The following is an 18,010-nucleotide window of genomic DNA, read 5'->3' on the forward strand; positions in this document are numbered from 1 at the left end:
TTTGAAACAAACACCAATCACAACATTTTAAGAGAATTTGAAACTTTCTGTAACAGCTAAAGCAAAGATAGAAAACTGTGCAGATGTACATAAGTGATTCTATACTAAACAAAACTTGGGCAAGCATACATATTTCATTCATGCAAATGAATCTGAATTTACAATTCCTCGTTTATGTTAATATTTACCAAGATTAATGGAAAATCATCTCCCCTATGTAATGAAGTGAATTCCCCCAACAGAACAAAGCTAACACCTTCAAATCTTTCAAATAAACAATGAAAGCATATACTATAAAAAGAAATTATCTGAACAGGATCAGCAAGAAGTTAAATGATTCAAGAAGGAAGAAAAGTCCTAAATTTCAAAACACATTACAAATATTGATTCATTAATTCCAAATCTCTAAGCAAGTTCTATGAAACAAATGCGTGTGTGTGCTGTGCGCACACGCGCACATGAAAAAAAATTTTAACTATCCCCCACAGCACATTTTTAGGCTATCTGCCTAATTACCTCACTTTGCAATGCATTAAATGTAATTTCTTGAAATAGGAATGTTTATACAGTGACAAAACAGAAATTCTGGTGGACATTCACAATTTATAAAAGCAGATTAGCACACAATACATTTTAAGTAAATGACACTAAAAGCAATGCTGCAGAAATCCTTTTTCTCCATTTCTAATAAATGATTGCAATGCACAGTTCAGTAGTAATAATACCTAACATTCAACGATATTACTAATTTTCATAAATGTCTAATCTCACTACCTAACTTCGGTGAAATAAATGTATCACCTGCTTTCAAAAAAAAAAAAAGTACTTCTTATTACTATTTCAAAGACTATTACTTTCTTCTGTCCAAAATAAGTCAGATCATTTCAGAACAGTATCTAGTCTATCTCTGAATCAAACTTTGAGAGTTGAATTAACTGCTCATTAAAAAAAATCTAGATAATCTTATAAGTATTTCAATGAATTTCATCTCAAATTTAAATAATTTAACAAATACATACAGAATATGCTTATCTTTTGGAAATAGTTATAATATATAGAATACAGTACAAACTAGTGACAGAGTATTTCCTTATTAATTTTAAAAGCAGAAGAGATCTTTGAAAGTGTTTGATGAATAAATTAACGAGGCTAAATTATCCAGTGAACAAAAAAGATGAATCAATTTTCCCATACCTAATTAATATAATTCACTACTATAACCTAATGTTATTTAATGAAATGCCTTAAGAGATTTTTTTTCCAAATACCTAATACAGCCATGAAAAAAATGACCATAATATTCCAAAGAAAGTGCTAAACTACATAAGCACCTGGCATAAACTCAAAAGACACTCACTGTCCTAATGGTACCCCCTGTCTTTATTCTCACAAAGAAACAGCCCTAACCTAACTTCCTCTCAGTGAGCACTTCAAGCAATAACACAGCAACATACTTTCTAGCATACCAGTCATAGGTACATTATTTTCCCTTTAAAATTATGAACTCATCACACGTACAAATGGCTCCTTAAAACGGTCCAGTAAACTGCTACACTATGCCTTAAATTGCTGTCTATTATGTACTTAAAAATATTTACTAGCAATTGGAGGTTAATATGGCAACTATTACCGGGTGGCAATTATTGCTATTATAAATATATAAATACTTTAACACCACGTGCTACTAACAACAAGATGCTAAACAGAAAACATACATTAGCAAATAATAAATATTTTCATTAAAGACAATGAACCATCATGAAAAAAAGATGCTTTATATGTAAATATTAAAATTGGAAACTGGGATGAGAAAATACCCCGGATACGTACAGGCACTTGAGAAGATTAATCACTCCTCCGTGATCATTTTCAACTGAAAGTCCTCCCCATCTAGTTCTAACTCAAAAGAATAGATTTCAAAGTTTCTACATTTACAACTATCTTCCTTCTCTGCAAAAAAAAAAAAATCTCTAAAGAAAAAAGAAAGCAGGTCAACAACAGATTAGCTCAAAATCTTCAAATATAGAATGAACAGTCCTTAATAGGAATTATGTTCTAATGCATGTTTCAATTCAGGAAGGAAGAATTTTATATCACTCAATTATCCCACAGTCAGGAAGATTATAAGCAAATAAAATAACATGAATGTGGAGCATACATGTCTAAGAATTAGACTGCCTCATGTCAAGAGTATACACTAAAATCTAGCTGAAGGACACAAAATCACTTTTCTCCGTATCATCTCAATTAAGAAACAAAAGAAACAAAACTAAAGATACACTTACATCTGGAAATTATATGTCTTCCCACAAGGGTGAGTTGACATACCATAGGGAACACTGTTACACTTTCCAAAAGGGCAGATTTAACACAGTTAACTGTATTATCACTGAGTGAATATATAACAAGAGCCTCCCAGAAATGTGATGGACAGCATGAGAAAACAGTTTTGAGTCACAAAGGCACAGCCAGGCATGCATTTAATGCAGTAGCTACAAATCTCGTAACAGTAAGAATCAGAGACACAGATAATGGCCCATATCATATATACATAATGGCATTTTTCACATGTTAGGAAAAGGGGGCGGGACTTGACAGAGAATTTAGGAAATGTGACGCCACACAGAAAATCAGGAAGAAAAATAAGAAAAGGACTAACAAAAATCTTAAAGCACCTGGCTGCACAAATCAATTTTTACTAAGCCATATGAACACCTCAAGGTAACAGAAAGTGGGTGGGTTATTAGCGTGGTACAGAACTTTATAATCTCCAGTTTACATTTCAATCCACATTAATATGACTACTTACACAGATTCTCTATAAGCAATACTTTGCTCAAAAAAACTGCAGGCCAAAAAGAAAAATATATGCTATTATTTAGCACAAAGAGTTCTTATAATACGTGCTTTATTTTGAACAAGTGATGATTTTATCTCCTTTGGAATTAACTACTCTATACAATGTACGTTAGGCAACATATTTTTGATATTTTAGGTTGCCGCTATGCCTAATTTTCAGAAAATTCTCAATTTGGAATGATAAAAATTTACAGTATCAGCAGCTTTTTAACTGATTCATAATTTCTTAAAATTAGCACCTATCCACCCTCTACATAAGAGAATGCAGACATTCTATAGTTCTTACAAAAAACAAATCCATGCATTTCTGCACTTCGGCATTTCTAAGTTGCTACCTAAAGAGTAATCAGGTTTTTTGGGGTTTTTTTTTAAAGCATATTCAAAAATCAATTCCTGATTTACAGAAGTTTAGGAGAGAAATACCCAAAGCACAAACCTTTAGTTAGTCATAAAGCACAGAATCCTCTCCTACAAATTGTTTCTCCAAAAGAATCTCAAGCATCTTATCTCTATAACACTATCATCCTTACTTAAGCTTAAAAAAAAAAAAGATAAAAGAAATGATTTATCTTAAAGACTGGCTACACATGTAGCACACTTTCGTTCATCTACAAAACATACTGTATATAAATTAGCCACATATATACAAGCAATTACCAGTCAGCATGATATATGGTAATTTGGGGGGATCTCTCCTCACCAACATTGGTTTACTTGGTTATTTTAATTCCCCGTTGAAGTGTCAACGTGGTCACCAGCTGCTAAACAAAAACCATTTTAAAAACCCCTTAATCAATATGTTTGCTAATCTATGAAAGTCCCTGAATCTGACTGATAGTAAATGATAGACTGAGAGAAGAAAAAAGGAGGCAAAAGGAGTTTTATTCCCATAAATCAAAAGATCAAGAGAAAATTATCACAGCACTGAGAGGAAAATCACAACTTATAACTGAATTTTAAGGTTAAATATCTGAATAAAAGTGTTGGGGAAAAAAATTGACCTGACCTTATTACAGTGTAAGCACAGATACTGTCACTCGGTCTTTGTAGGTAAAAATCTCACGTTTTGATTTTTTTATCTGCATAATGAAATATATTTAAGAAAATAACGCTTCTATTTGAAAAGTTGGCAAGAATCTGTATCTCTCCACCAGTCTCAAAGGAAAAAAAAAAAGAATCTATGCTACCCATAATTAAATGTAACTAATTACAATTTGAACACTAAATTATTTATCCAGTGTAAACAAGGATTAAGAGTAAATAATGCTCCTATCTACAGCAGAGGTTACAGAAAACAATTTCCAAAATGCATGTTCCCCAAAGGCAGTCCCCCCAAAAAGGGTACACAACTTAAAATAAGTTTTTTTTAAGGCTAAATTAAATAAACCGTTCAGCCAATTTTCCAATTATATTCTACGCTTGAAACATAATTGTCTTACATCTGTTTACAAATCTTTGCTCAATATTTAAACAAATTCGTAGTCTCCCGGGCACATAGCTATACATACAGTAAGTCAAGCATAAAGCACATATTTAAAGACCACGCACTGCAATTATTAGCCTAAACGCAAGGTTTAACAACGTGAATGTTTTCAGAGCTAGGTAATACGACCCAATAAAAAGCAAAGATGGCATTTACCACCAAATGTCACTGCCACCGCCAGGAAAGAGTTGCAGGAGCCCTACACATTTTTAATTTCGATGAATCTAGACGCCGTCGTCGGGTGCCAGGCTTCCAGGAGAACAATTGACACCCTAACTGCTTCGAGATTAAGGCAGGCGATTCAAATCCGAAGGAAAAGTTGTCAATTATCAGAGAGAGAGCGCGAGAGAGGCGAAGGCAGATAAAAGCGATGTTATCAAACCGCCCAGCTTGTTGTTTTTGTGTGTGTGTGTGGATTCGTTGTTAGGAAAGAGAAAACAGTTTTTAAAAGACCCAGGAGGAGAGAAAGAAGAAAAAGCTTTCTCCACCTTCCGTCGGCTCGATGCAATGGCTTAGCGGCTCTCCGGCGTAGTAAGCCCCGAGAGGCAGGCGGCTGTCGATGTTTACAATCGCGGGAGCTTCGGGTGCAAGAGTCCTTTACTGACACAATCGCATTCAATCAACTGTTTTCGGGCGAAATTGCAGGTGTCATTATGGAATTTTTTAAAAATTCAAAAGGCGGGCGGGCGGGCAGCCGATCCGACAAGGGGGAAAAGACTGCTTATCGCAGGCGCGGGCAGCACAAGGCAAAGCCTTCCACATTTAGGGGAAAATAAGGGGGGGGAAGGGGAGGGTAAGGGGAGTGCGATTGCAACAGAGGGTGGGCGTTCGAAGTGCGACCCAGAATCCGCAGCTCTGAGACTTCCACATGCAAATTCCACGCCGAGCGCCGCGCTCACAAATGATTTTTAAAGAGCCAAATAAACACTGGATGGGATCCAAGGCGAGGGAGAGACGATCCAAAAGGGGGAGAATCGGCGAGAGGCGAACGGCGGGGAGAGGCGAGGGAGGGGCGAAGTCCCAGCGGCGGGAGGAGAAAGTTGGTCCGCGGCGGAGGTCGGGGACCCCCCCCCGGCACAGCCCCCTCCCGCAGCCCGACTACTCACCAGCGAGAAGAGGTTGGAGTGACAATCCTCCAGGCTCGCCCCGTTCGCCACCCAGTTCGCTGCCGCAGTCATGATCCTCCGCGAGCCCGGCCGCCAGAGCGGGGCATGTCGGAGCGAGGCGTCCGAGGCGAGGCCGGGCCGGGCGGCGGCGCCTCGCCGGGGAGCGCGGGGCGGCCGGGCCGCCGCCGCCGCCGGGGGAGAGCGCGAGGGCCGGCGGGCGGGCGGGAGGCGCCGCGGCGACGCCGCGCCGGGGGCGGCGGGCCCGGGCCGGCGGGGGGGTCCGCGGCGGCCGCGCGGCTCCTTCCTGCTCGGGCGGCGGCGGCGGCTCCCGCGGCTCCGGCGGCGGCGGGGGGCGCTGTCCGCGCGGCCCGGCGCCCTCCCCGCCTCTCAGGGCCGCCGCTGCCTCCCGGGCCGGCGCTGCGGGCCGGCCGCCGCCTCCGCCTTCCCTGTTCCTCAGCCGCCGCCGCCGCCGCCGCCGCCGCCTTGTTTATCTCCAGCCACCGACTCCCCCTCGGCCCCCGCCGGCGAGTGAGGGGAGGCGAGCCCCGAAGCCGCCGCCGCCGCCGCCGCCTCGGAGCCGCCGCCGCCGCGGAGCGCGAACTCGCGAAGGGGGGGGTGCGGACGAAGCCAGCGGGCGACCCCGGCAGCCGAGCGACGTCCCCTCCTTCCTCTTCCTCCCCCACCCCCCCCTCCTCCCCAGTCAGCCTCGCTTCTCTTCCCTCCCCGGGCTCGCTCGCTCTGACAGCAATGGCGGCCGCCGACCGCGGCTCGGCCCGCCATTGGCTCGCACAGCGTCACGTGACGGGCGCCGGCCGCGCGGGGGGGCGGTGGCAGGGCGGAGGGCGGGCGGGGGAGGGGCCGGAGCGGCAGCGGCGGCGCGGCGGCTCGCGGGCGGCGCTGCTGAGCCGAGCGCGGCCGGAATCTCTGGCGGAGAGAGGGAGGGAGATGGAGAGGGAGAGAAAGAAGTGCAGGCGGCGCGGCTCCCGGGCGGGCGGCGGCCGGCCGGCCCGAGGCCGCCGTGGGCTGCCCCGCGTGGGCGCCGCGCTCCGCCCCCTCGGGTGCCCTGATCTTTGCCGGGCGCGACCTCGAGCCCCGGGAACGCCCGTGGCGTCGCCGCGGAGGGCTCGGGGCCCCTCGCTGGGCCCCCGACCGCCCCGGCGGGCCAGTGTGGTGGCGGGGACTCGCTGTCGGCCAAGCAGCAGGTCCAAGTGCTCCCGGGAGTGTTTCTTTGAGATCTCACTCTATCGTTGGCGTTTTTTTGCAGATGACAAATCTGAAGCACAAAGAGGCTGTCACTTGCGCGAGGTCGCACAGCTGGGAAGAGGAGAGTGTGGGATTCGAATCCCTGCACCCAGGCACTGCGAAGCTGAACTCTTGCCCGAAGGTTTACAAACCTCGCCCATGGAGCGCTTACTGTGTACCAGGCACAATGCACTGAATACAGAAACGCCTTCTGAGCCCTTACTACTAGGCACTGTGTGCATTCACTGCATAAATGCTTGCTGATCTCTTGCTTTGTGCCAAAATGTATTTTAACTACCAGGCACTATACTAGGGCTGTGTTGGGAGCAGACTTTCCCACTTGGCTCCATTCAGTCAATAACCAGCACTTCCTGAGAGCATATGGCCTGGGAGTTCAGAAGAGTACCAGTAGAAGGAGGCTCTTCTCTAGTCTTTAAGACGTTTTCTCCTTGCAAAGGTGGGGAGTAGGTGACTACTTCACTAACAAGCCCCCAGATGTGGAAGAGCCAGGTGGACTGGGCTAAGAGAGGAAGAGTGGAAAACAGCAGGAAGATGGAGTGTAATGAAAGAGAAGTCCTGGACATGGGAACTGAACTTTGGAACTACCACAAATAACTGCTAAAGCAAAACCCATGAGCAGCATGTTATAATGTGTATTATCACAGCGGACACTCTGTTTTAACCTACCGATATTATGTTATAATGAATGTACCTACGTTATTTAACGTAGTCCTTACAACAACTACATAAATAAGATATTGTTATTATCCTTAGACTATAGTAAGAGACGGTTCAGAAGTGCAATGACATCCCATGCTCTCCAGTTAGTGAGTGGCTTAAACCCAGGTCTATCTGGCTCCACGGCCCAAGCCTGAATCTAGAAGGCTCTGTGCACAGATGACTACGGATGGCTTTGGCACCTCTGGTTGTGTTTTCTTGGCCACTAGAGCTTAACTCTCGGAGCCTCATTTCCTAATCTGTCAAAAAGGGGTTCTAATTGCTGACCTACTGACCTCAGGCCAATTGTGTGCATTTCTGTTAAGATACTGTTGATGAAAATGTTTAGGGAAAAAAAAGCCAAAGCACTTTATTAGCATGCATGGTGCTACTTGGGCCTGAGCAATCAGTATGGTAGTCCATCATATCCAGGTTCATTCATGTCCCAGGAGGCCTCATCCTACACACCTCGTCACCAAATTCTCATTCTTCTGTAAGATTTTTTTAAAGTCTCTCAAAGCAACTTAATAGAAAAATGAGAAAAGGACATGGACAGTTTAGAGAATAGGAAAGATGTGGCTTTTAAATATACAAAAAGATGCTTAATACTTGTTGCTATGTACAGAATGTTTGTGTCCCCCTAAAATTCATATTCTGAAACCTTAATTCTCAGTGTAATTGTATTTGGAAATAAAGCCTTTGGATGGTTATTTAGGTCATAAGGATGTAGCCCTCATGATTGGATTAGTGCCCTTGTAAGAAGAGACAAGAAGGATTTCAAGCCCTCACACACTCTCTCTCCACACTTCCCCCACCCTTCCCAACCCCTCTGCCCGCTGAAGACATAACCAGGAAGAGGGTTCGAACCAGGAACCAAATTGGCTGGCACCTTGATCTTGGACTTCTCAACCTGCGGAACTGTAAGAAATAAATTTCTCTGGCTTAAGCCACCAAGTCTATGGTAATTTGTTATAGCAGCCTCAGAAATTAAAACCGTAAGAACTATTGACAGTATTTTAAAAGCTGAGGCAACTATAAAGGGAAGCGGAACTCTTAACACACTGTCAGTGGGAATATAAATTAGCACCACAGTTTTGTAGGAGTTATCCTACAGAGATATTTACACACATGTATAAAGATCGTAGTGCAAGGATGTGAACTGTAGTACTGCTTGTGGGGCAAACACAGGAAGCAACTTACCTGTCCATCATTTGGGGAGTAGTTAACAGTATAATCCCATGCAACTATTAAAAATAATGAGTTAGCACTACGTGTACTGGCAGAGAATAATCTCCAAAAGAGACTATTAACTGAGATGTCCCTGGAAACTTACAGGAGACAATGGTAACACCAGTTGCCCCTGGGGATGGAGAGAAATTACTTTTCACTGTATTGTTTGCAATTTTTTTAACCAAATGTGTGTATGACCTATATAATGCAATAAGTTATAAACAACACAAATCAATCAATAAATGGAAAGCAGAATAATCAGTCAAACGGCACTATAAACGTAAATTAAAAAACAAACCACACAGGACAAAAAGGGAAAGAAAAAACCTCATCTGAGGTGATTACCTTGGCTGTCAGAGCCAAGGCCCCAGAGTGGAGGAGAAAAGACCAGAAGTGCAGTGTGCAATTGCCCAGGCAACATGAGTACAGAATGAGGACCCAGGGGAACTGGGTTCTACTCTCAGATGTGCCAATGAGCAACCCTGTTATCTTAGACAAGCCGCTCAACCTCTCTGGGCCTCAGTTTTCTCCTGTGTGAAAAGGCAGCCTGGGTGAGTCTCCAGGTCATTTCTAGCAAAGAAACTCTTTTGACTTGCTGCATTGAGATGACTGATAAAGATCTTCAGAGTTCTTAATAGAGAAAGCAATGGGAGTTGATGGAGAGCCTCAGGAGATAAGATGAAAACAAAACAAAACCCATCACTGGCAACTAGAAAGCAGCGAGGTACCATCCACTAGGACTTCTGAGTCCAGTTCCCCCGGGAACCGGGGCAGAGTGGGGCTGGCGGGGGGTGCTCATCAGATGCATCCTCTCTCATGTCTGAGTTTCCCCATTTGTGAAAATGCCTACTGCCCAGGCAGGAAACAGACGTGCCCCTCTGCCCAAGACTCAGGCCTTATTCTGAGAATGACAAGTTAGTTCCCTTTCATGGTTACCCACTGTAATGGCAGAGAGAAAATGGAAGCAAAAATATGACCAGAGGAGGAACCACCCTGTTAGAAAGACCACAGGAAGCCGCCACAGCTGCAGGGTGGGAGTATTTTGGAGGAGTTAAGAATACTGCTTCAGAGCAAGATATACCTGGGTTCTAATCTCTGCTCTGTCGTGCAGCTTTGAGCAGGTCACTTAGCCCCTGGGACCCCCATTTCTTCCAGTGTGTTGACCTCCCAGAGTGACAATGCGGAGCGAGTTCTTAGCACAGTGCATGGCCCCATCAGCAGTGATCAATAAATTACAGCAATCACAATCACTTGGCTATTCTCATACATTGGGAAACAGCATCAAGTCACATCACTTGGAGGGTTTTTTCCCTTTAACCTCAGCTTTATTGGGTTTATTTTATTGTAAATAACAAAAGTAACAAAATTAACTTGCTAGCTGGAGCAAGTTGAACAACACAGGAGTACGCCAATGCAGAGGGAAAGTCTTCTCTCCACCACTGCGATAACCAAGCTCGTCAAACTGTTGTCATGCTCGCACCAAATCATACAATTTAAACACACGTTTCTATGGGATTTTTTTCTTTTTTCTTTTTCTACTTTTTAAGAAAATGGGATCGTGTCACATATATTACTTCACAAGCTGTTTTTTTCACTTAACCGTTTATCACAAGTGTACCTCTAGGCCTATATATCTAGATCCAACTCAGTCTTTTATTAGTTGTATAGTGTTTCATAGAACACCTGTGCCGTAATTTATCCAATTATTCCCCTACTTCTGAACCTTCGGATGGTTTCCAGTTTTTTCCTACTCTAAATAAGGGTGCAGTAAATATACTTACCCATATATCCTTATGTAGTGACACTTTTATTTCAGTTGAATAAAGTCCCCCAAATAGGATTGCTTTTTTATTGTTAATAAATGTGTATTTTTATTGTTAATAAATACAGCAGGAAGACTTTCCCCAAAGATTGTAGCAATTCACTCTCCCTCAAGCAATACCGGAAGAGTGTCTACTTCCTTTCCACCTTGTCAGCATTTGGATGTTGCCAATCTTTTTAAATTTTTGCCAACCTGATGATGGCAAAATGGTTTCGTTGTTGTTTGAATTTGCTTTCCCAAATTCCAGCGAGGTAGCTCTCCTCTTAGGTCTCTTGACCACTTGCATTTCCTCTTGATGTGTTTTGCTACCCAAGTCAGCAGCTGAGGACGAAAGAGAAACAAAGGCGGTACCAATGAGACCAGTACCGGGTTTGGCACAACAACAAACACCTGTCTTGGGTCCCGCTCACCTGGTGTGGACAAGGTCATTCATTCCGTAATTCCACAAAGATGTTTCCAGACGTTTCCGGGCGGCAGGCCTATTCTTTTCATTCCTTCACTTTCATAATTCAATTTTTTAAGTTGAGGCTTTAAGTTCCCTCTGAGAGAATGGTCTTATACCAATCAAGCTGTGTTGCCTTGGGCAATAACAGCTCTGCTCATAACCACCAAGGATTTCCTAATTGTTCCAACCTCTCCCCTAAGACAGTACAGAGGATGAAGTAGAAACAAGGGCAGTCTTTGTGGGCTCGGAGCACGGCTGGAGGTCTGGGTCAGGGCAAGAACTTGAGAGCTGGACCACACCTGGTCGAGATCCCAACTCTGCCACTTACACTCTTGACCCCTTGGACAGTGATTAACCCTTTCTGTGCCTCAGTTTCCTCATCCCTAAAGCAGGGTCACACTTGTATCTGCCTCCTAGAGCCACTGTGAGCATTCAATGAGTTGACGGAGCACTCAGCACCAGCCCGGCACATAATAAGTGTTCAATAAATGTCAGTGACTATTAGGACACAGGACTTTTTATAAAATGTAGGCGGAAACTGAACCCCAAGAAACAACACCAAAGACATCATGTAAAGAATGGTTTTAGTTTTAAAAAATTTCAATGAGGTTAAATTAACTGTATTCAGTGGCATTTTACCTATATGCCTGCATACGAACGACTCTTTTGCTTCTGGTAATGCTGATTTTTGAATGAATTTAGCAGTCCACGATGAATGGCTTTCAAATAGCCAATAATAAGGAAGTGTGTGAATGATGTCCCCTGATATTCTTCTTTGACTATAAAGAAAGAAACTGCTGCTGGACCAAAGACAAGCGACTATATTCATAAATTCTCAGCCTCCACTAAGGTTGCGTATTGCAGACTACAGCACTGGCAGGTGGTGAAATATATCACAAGAAACTAAATTCTGTTTCCTCTGGATGGACACACATACATACACACACACTTGTATGTTGGAATCGGAACAGCCTTATTTACAACTCTGGTATGAGGGTGAACAAAAAAAATCATCTCTAAGAGAAGAGGGTGTTCACGAGGTGGATTCTGTAACTTTTCCTCTCCAGGGCTGGGCAAGTGTGAAGTCAATGCTCATGAAAGAAATGGCCTGCTCGGATGGCCCAGAGCCAGGCTGTGCTCTGGGAGGGCAGATGCCAACTTCTCTGGCAATTCTGCCAGGACATCTCACCCTCCTCGGCTTTCTGTGCTCTAGACCAGACTCAAGTGTCCAGGGGCTTTGTAAGGAAGACAAATGTCTTTTCACTGGTGCCCTAAATCAGGGACTTCGGCCGAGGTCTGGAGACGTGAGAAGGCAAATGATTAAACCACCCCACCTGTGTGGTACTGCCCTTGGAGAAGTGACATTCAGGTCCTCGCATGTTAGACAAAAGCCACCCTCCTCCAGAGACCATCCCAGTTCCCTGCAAACGGTATGGCATTTTAAGTTCCCAGCCTGAGCTCCCACTTTTCCTGTTCCCGAGCACAGGTATACTGGGTCCCTGCCTGGGGACCAGATTTTGCTTTCTGCAACATAACATTTTATTTAAAAGCAACCCCTGGAAAGAGCACAGTCCTTACTCAGGCAACAATTCGGAGGCAATAAAAAAATGCCACATGTGAAATCTGAGTCATCACTTTATCTTCACCTGGCCCCAGTGACAGGCTCACCGGGCTTCTCAGGTCACCTGGGTTATGTGTTCTCACGCAGGATGAGGCACATAACTCACCACTCCCGCTTGAGTCTCAGTTTTTCCTTTTTAAAATGGGCTGCCAACCTCTTAGGACGCTGGTGAGTTATAATCAATTGGTTTTTTAAATTGCGTACACAATTTCTCAATTTTCAAACGTGCTGACGGCAATAGTCTATTGCGGATGGAAATGAAGTACATCTACAGAGTCACTCTTGTTGCTGTCGGTACAGATCGTTTCCCTGAGGATATAAATTACATTTCATTCTCTATATATTGTTTACTTTATAGTCTCTTGATCTTACTTTGCTGACTTCTTGTTGTAGATTTTTCAGTGGCTTGGTTCCCACTTAATCACAACAGCTTCTGTAAATGTTAGCAAGTTGTGTTATGGGGATTTGCTACTGGCATTTCACAACGGTTACTGAACATAGAAGCCCCATCTTTATTCCACCAGAAATACCTCGGTAAATATTCCCCTCACTTAAAAAAAATAATAGACCCTTAAGATGATTTTCCAACCAGCAGACTTTATTTCATGTTAACCATGCAATAACTCAAAGCACATTTTGCATTGTTCTGTATTTGTGGTTTTATTGAAGGGGTCACTGTTTACATAGCACATGCACCCTGATGAGCTTGTTCATTATAATCTAATCAGTCACTTCTCAAAATCCCAACAGAAAGCAGGCTTTCTTTTCCCTAGCAGAGCTGTGTGATGCAACGAGAAGGAGGCCAGCTGAGACATGCCAACCATATACTTAGTTACATGTCTTCTTACTGTACCATCTTTTCAGGAGGGGGCTGTTTTCTGAATGTGTTTATGGAGTTCATTTTATGCCAGGCATCTAACTGTCATGACTATCCTATGAGGTAGGTCCCATCCCAGGCTCCATTTGAAATGAGACAGCTGAGGCTCAGAGAGGTGCAGTGACTTGCCTGAGGTCACACAGCTTGGAAGTGCCAAGCAAGATCTGAAGCTTGGCTACTCTGTACTAAGATGAGGTTAGAGGGCTCCCTTATGCTGAGACACTCTCTGCCCCTTATTCTGGGCTTCCTGTCTTCACCAACCAAGTGTGCTGCCCCACAGATGTTCCATGGGGGCCTGAAGCAATACAGCTCTGCCTCTGACCGGTCACCTGTCTCGGAGAAGCAGCCTTACTCCTCTGAGCCTCAGTCTTCACATCCATAATGTGGGCATAATTATCCTGGCCTCACAGGGAGGTTGGTAATAATATAATAATAATAAACAGAGGCATATTTAGTGAGCACTTTCCATGTGTCAGATACAGAGTGAGTGAGCTACTTTAACACCCAAAAGCTTATTTAATCCTCTCGTGAGAGGTATTCTATTATCATCCCATTTTGCAAATGGGGAAAGTGAAGGATTAAATGGAAATATCCAGAATGTGCCACCATCCAAGCCTAAGCCCCTGGCCTCTCTGTGGCTGTCACTCCTCCTGCGCTCCCCACCCAAACCCCCCCGAGTATGTTCCCTTTTCCACACAGCAGTCAGAGAGATCCAATCAAACCTAAGTCAGACCATGTCACTCCTCTGCTCTAAACCCTATCATGACTCCCACCTCATTTAAAGTAAAAGCGAAGTGCTTTACCACCGCCTACAGGGCCCTGTGTGACCTGGCCTCGTGGTCACACCAGTGTCCCCCATGGACACTCTGCTGCAGGCCCATGCCCTCCCTGTGGCCCTCCTCACATACTCAGCCTCAGGGCCCTGGCCCTTGCCGGGTCCTCCTCCCCCAGAGTCAGATAGCCTCCACGTTGAAAAGGCGCTCTCAGACCACTTGAAACAGTATGCCCCCTGCCTCCCTCTTGCACCCCTCACTCTATTTAATTATCTCTTATTTCTCTTATCATCTAAAATCCCCTGACATGTATTTGTTTTTAATGTATGTTTGCCTGTCTCTCCCTCCTCCCAACAGAATATAAGGGGATAGAATTCAGGGTTTTTCCCCCCTCTTTGTTCATGACTGTATCCCCAGTGCCTAGAACACTATTGGTGTTTAACAAATGTTTGTTAAATGAAGCAATGTCAAAATAATACCAAGTAAAAAGTCCCTGGCTAGTGCCTGGCACAAAACAAGTGTCAATAAATGTAGGCTGTTAACATCAGAGGTGCTAAACCACCTTGGGCCACAGACAGCACATATCCGTGGCTGGAGGACGAAGGCCATGTCAGCTCTGAGCTGTCAGCTCCACCTCCGTCCAGAAAGATCTGTCCCATGGGAACTACTGAAGGGCCGAATCCCGCCCCCCCCCCCCCAGTAGCAGCTTAGAGGGGACAGCAACACTTCTTTGCCTGGATGGAGTGGGGGGCGGGGGATCCCAAGCCAAGGAGGAGGGAGTCTCCCAGGCTTCTCAAGGGGTCTGCAAAGTCACAGTGCATCTTCAACAGCCCAAGTGGATAACTGCCCTCCAGAGCCAGAAGTGGGGTCAAGTGATGGGGCCTGAGCATCTAAAGTGAGTCTGTGCCACAGCAGCTTGGCCAGCACCGAGGATTAAACTTTGTATCATAATTCGATTTTCCGTGTAATTTTGAAAGTTACACATGCCCTATAAAATATTCAAACATCAAAGAAACGTGTAATTTAGAAAATGAAACATCCCTTTCCCAACCCAGATAATTTACTGTTAACAATATGGCATACGGGATATTCATCTTGATTTTTTTTCCCCTAAGCATATTCTAACATTCATTATTATTCTTATTACTTGCAAAAATGGGATCATACCTACATAAATTTTGCATTATACTTTTTCCCCTTAATCAGGTTTATTGCGGTGTAATCTACATATAGTAAAATTCACTGGTGTTGGTGTAGAGTTCTATGAGCTTTGATGAAACATCTACAGTTGTGTGAGCATCACGACAATAAAGATGTTACAGTTCTAATATCCTCCCAAGTCCCTCTGCCCCTTTGTAATCAACCCCTTCCTTCACCCCTCGCTTCTCTGTCCCTGTATTTTGCCTTTTCCAGAATGCCATATAAATGAAATTACAGGGTACATAGCCCTCCACTCAACTTAATGCATTTGAAGTTCCTCTATTTTGTTGCATGAATTAGTGGCTCATTTCTTTTTATTGGTGTATAATATTTCATTATACGGATGTACCATGTTTTGTTTACCTATTTATCAGCTGAAGGACATTAGGGTTGTTTCCAGTTGAGGGTGATTACAAATAAAGTCCCTATAAACATTCACACGTAAGTTTTGGGGTGAATACAAGTTTTCATTTTTCTTGGGTAAATACCCAGGAGTGGGATGGCTGAGCCATATGGTAAATATATATTTAACTTTATAAGTCACTGCCCGACTGTTTATCCAAGTGGCTTTTCCAGGTTCCTTGCTTTTTATTTTTTTTAACCTAACAGATATGTTATTACCAGAAAATATGTATTTATGTGTTTGCAAAAAACTGTCCCATCAGAATGTGAGCTTCTTGAGGGCAAAGACACTGTCTCCTTTCTTCATGGCTGCATCCCTGCCTGGTACAGTGCCTGGGACGTAGTAGGTACTCAAGAAATACATGTGGGATGAATGAGCCCGCAGACCTCCCTCCATGTGAGGAAATGTAGAACCATGTTATTAACCCGCCAGCATCAGCGTCATGTATGTTGCCGTCCGGCTGTGTCTCACTTTTCTCCGCTAGCCCCCTTACTTTGAGTCCTTGGTACCTGCTAGGTTTGCACGTCAAGACAAGGTTAGATGGATGGGCTTGCATATTTCTTTGCAAACTCATGTGAGTTTTTCATTAAAACAAATTCCTGGAGGTAGAGTTGCTGGGTCAAAGGATACGGAAGATCACAACTTTCACAGATACTGCAAAAAGGTTATACTAATTTATACGTCCACCAAGAGGGGAGGAGATATCTCTGCTACAAGAGATTACCTGCTTGGCTGCAGGCTTACCTGAGTACTACCAGTTGGGATAAACGGTGAATCTTCACTGCTGGAGGTCTCAGAGTCATCAAGACCAGGGCTTCCCTGATTTTTGGACTTTACACATGGGTACACTCTGCAGAAAGAATGATGGAGACTAACATAAGACTGCCAGCTTCTTGTTTTGCTAAGAAAAGACTGGGGAAAAAAATCAAGACTAAAACAAATCTACTCTCTATAAAACATAGTACCTCCTATGGTCTCATAAATAAAAGGACACTTTGCTCCATTGAAAAACTGGAAAGGCAGACTCTGAGAATAAAACCAATCTAATTGTAATCCAGTTGGACTTGGATTTTTGATTTCACTGTGAATTGGGGAAAAAGAATGCAGCCTCCGGTCTTGTGGATGAGTTTGGATGGGAGCCTGGTTGCTACCAGCAGGCCTGCGTGGGTGACCCTGCGAGGGCTTTAAATGAGAACAACAAAAGGTAGTTGGGGGAAAAAAATGAAACCGAATGGGGAAGAAATGAAAGTGTTACAATTAGCTAATTGGGCTCAGTTCTTCTGGTTGTAGCTTTATCTCCCCCACTGTGCGTGGAGTTCTTCTCTACATCAAAGACCCCACTGAATGCCTGGAGAATTGGAACCAATGTTTATGGAGTGCTTTGAAGATGTAAAATACTGTTTAAATGCTAAGTATTATTATTATTATTATTACTTTAAATTTTAAATACCTTTTTTTTTTTTAGGTGGTGGGAATTTTTCATGTTTGCTGTTCTTATTTTATGCTAAAAGGGAGCCTGTCTCTTAAATCATACCTCAATCAGGCTGGGGTGCGGTAAGCAACCCAAGGTACCTTTGGAATATGATCCAAATTCGCCACTCTGTTCTTGTAAATTGTGTTCCCTGCGAAGATGAACACTGTCAATCCAATGCTGTCAGTTTATGTAAGAACATGTCTCAGGATCTAATTGAAATACAGTATCTTTCCAGGCAGAGTTGATAGAGTTATCACATTACAGATTTTATTTGACTCTGCATCTCAATTCATTCCTTTGTATAGTTTCCAGATTTCTTCATAAAACAGAAATTAGACACAGTCTTGACATTAGAATTTCACGAAGAAGCAATCAAATCCAAATTACTTCGAAGAAGGAAAGGACTATAAAAATGAGTAAACAGAATGAAAAGAAAAAATATTCTGGAGGGCCCGAGTTCATGAATTAATTTTCTTATTCGGTCCTTGGGACAAATCCAACTTAATTTAGGAGGCTGCCTGACTTAAAACACAAGCAAAGACTTTTGCATCTGTGGGTACTAAGAGCTTAATGATAAATATTGTAAAGTTTGAAAGTTTTATTTACTTTTCATCCTTTTTGGGGGGGGCATAGGACTCAGACAATGAACATGACTGGTCAGCATCCTTCTCATGTGTTCACCGTGTGCTAATAGATTTTTCTTTTAACATTAATAGGGAATTTTTTAAATTAAAAAATCATCAAAGCTTCAATGAATC

At 43.4% G+C, this 18,010-nt stretch overlaps 1 protein-coding gene and 1 long non-coding RNA gene across 3 annotated transcripts in view; both read right to left on the reverse strand.

Annotated features, from left to right (window-relative positions):
* Window positions 1-5,624, reverse strand: part of MED13L (mediator complex subunit 13L) — a 253,854-nt gene extending 248,230 nt beyond the window's left edge. For both annotated transcript variants that reach the window (XM_031442848.2, XM_031442847.2), the window contains exon 1: window positions 5,449-5,624. In XM_031442848.2, coding sequence (XP_031298708.1) covers window positions 5,449-5,520 — 72 coding nt within the window. In that variant the 5' untranslated portion in view covers window positions 5,521-5,624. The remainder of the gene's footprint in view (window positions 1-5,448) is intronic.
* A 4,337-nt stretch (window positions 5,625-9,961) lies between these two features.
* The window catches only part of LOC135319774 (uncharacterized), a 250,971-nt gene continuing 242,922 nt past the window's right edge, over window positions 9,962-18,010 (reverse strand). The window contains exons 5-6 of the long non-coding RNA XR_010378644.1: window positions 16,523-16,628; window positions 9,962-10,780 (exon numbers count right to left, since the gene is read on the reverse strand). This is a non-coding gene — a long non-coding RNA (uncharacterized LOC135319774). The remainder of the gene's footprint in view (window positions 10,781-16,522; window positions 16,629-18,010) is intronic.

The sequence above is a fragment of the Camelus dromedarius genome, chromosome 31 (assembly GCF_036321535.1).
Source record: "Camelus dromedarius isolate mCamDro1 chromosome 31, mCamDro1.pat, whole genome shotgun sequence".
NCBI classification, from domain to species: Eukaryota; Metazoa; Chordata; class Mammalia; order Artiodactyla; family Camelidae; genus Camelus; species Camelus dromedarius.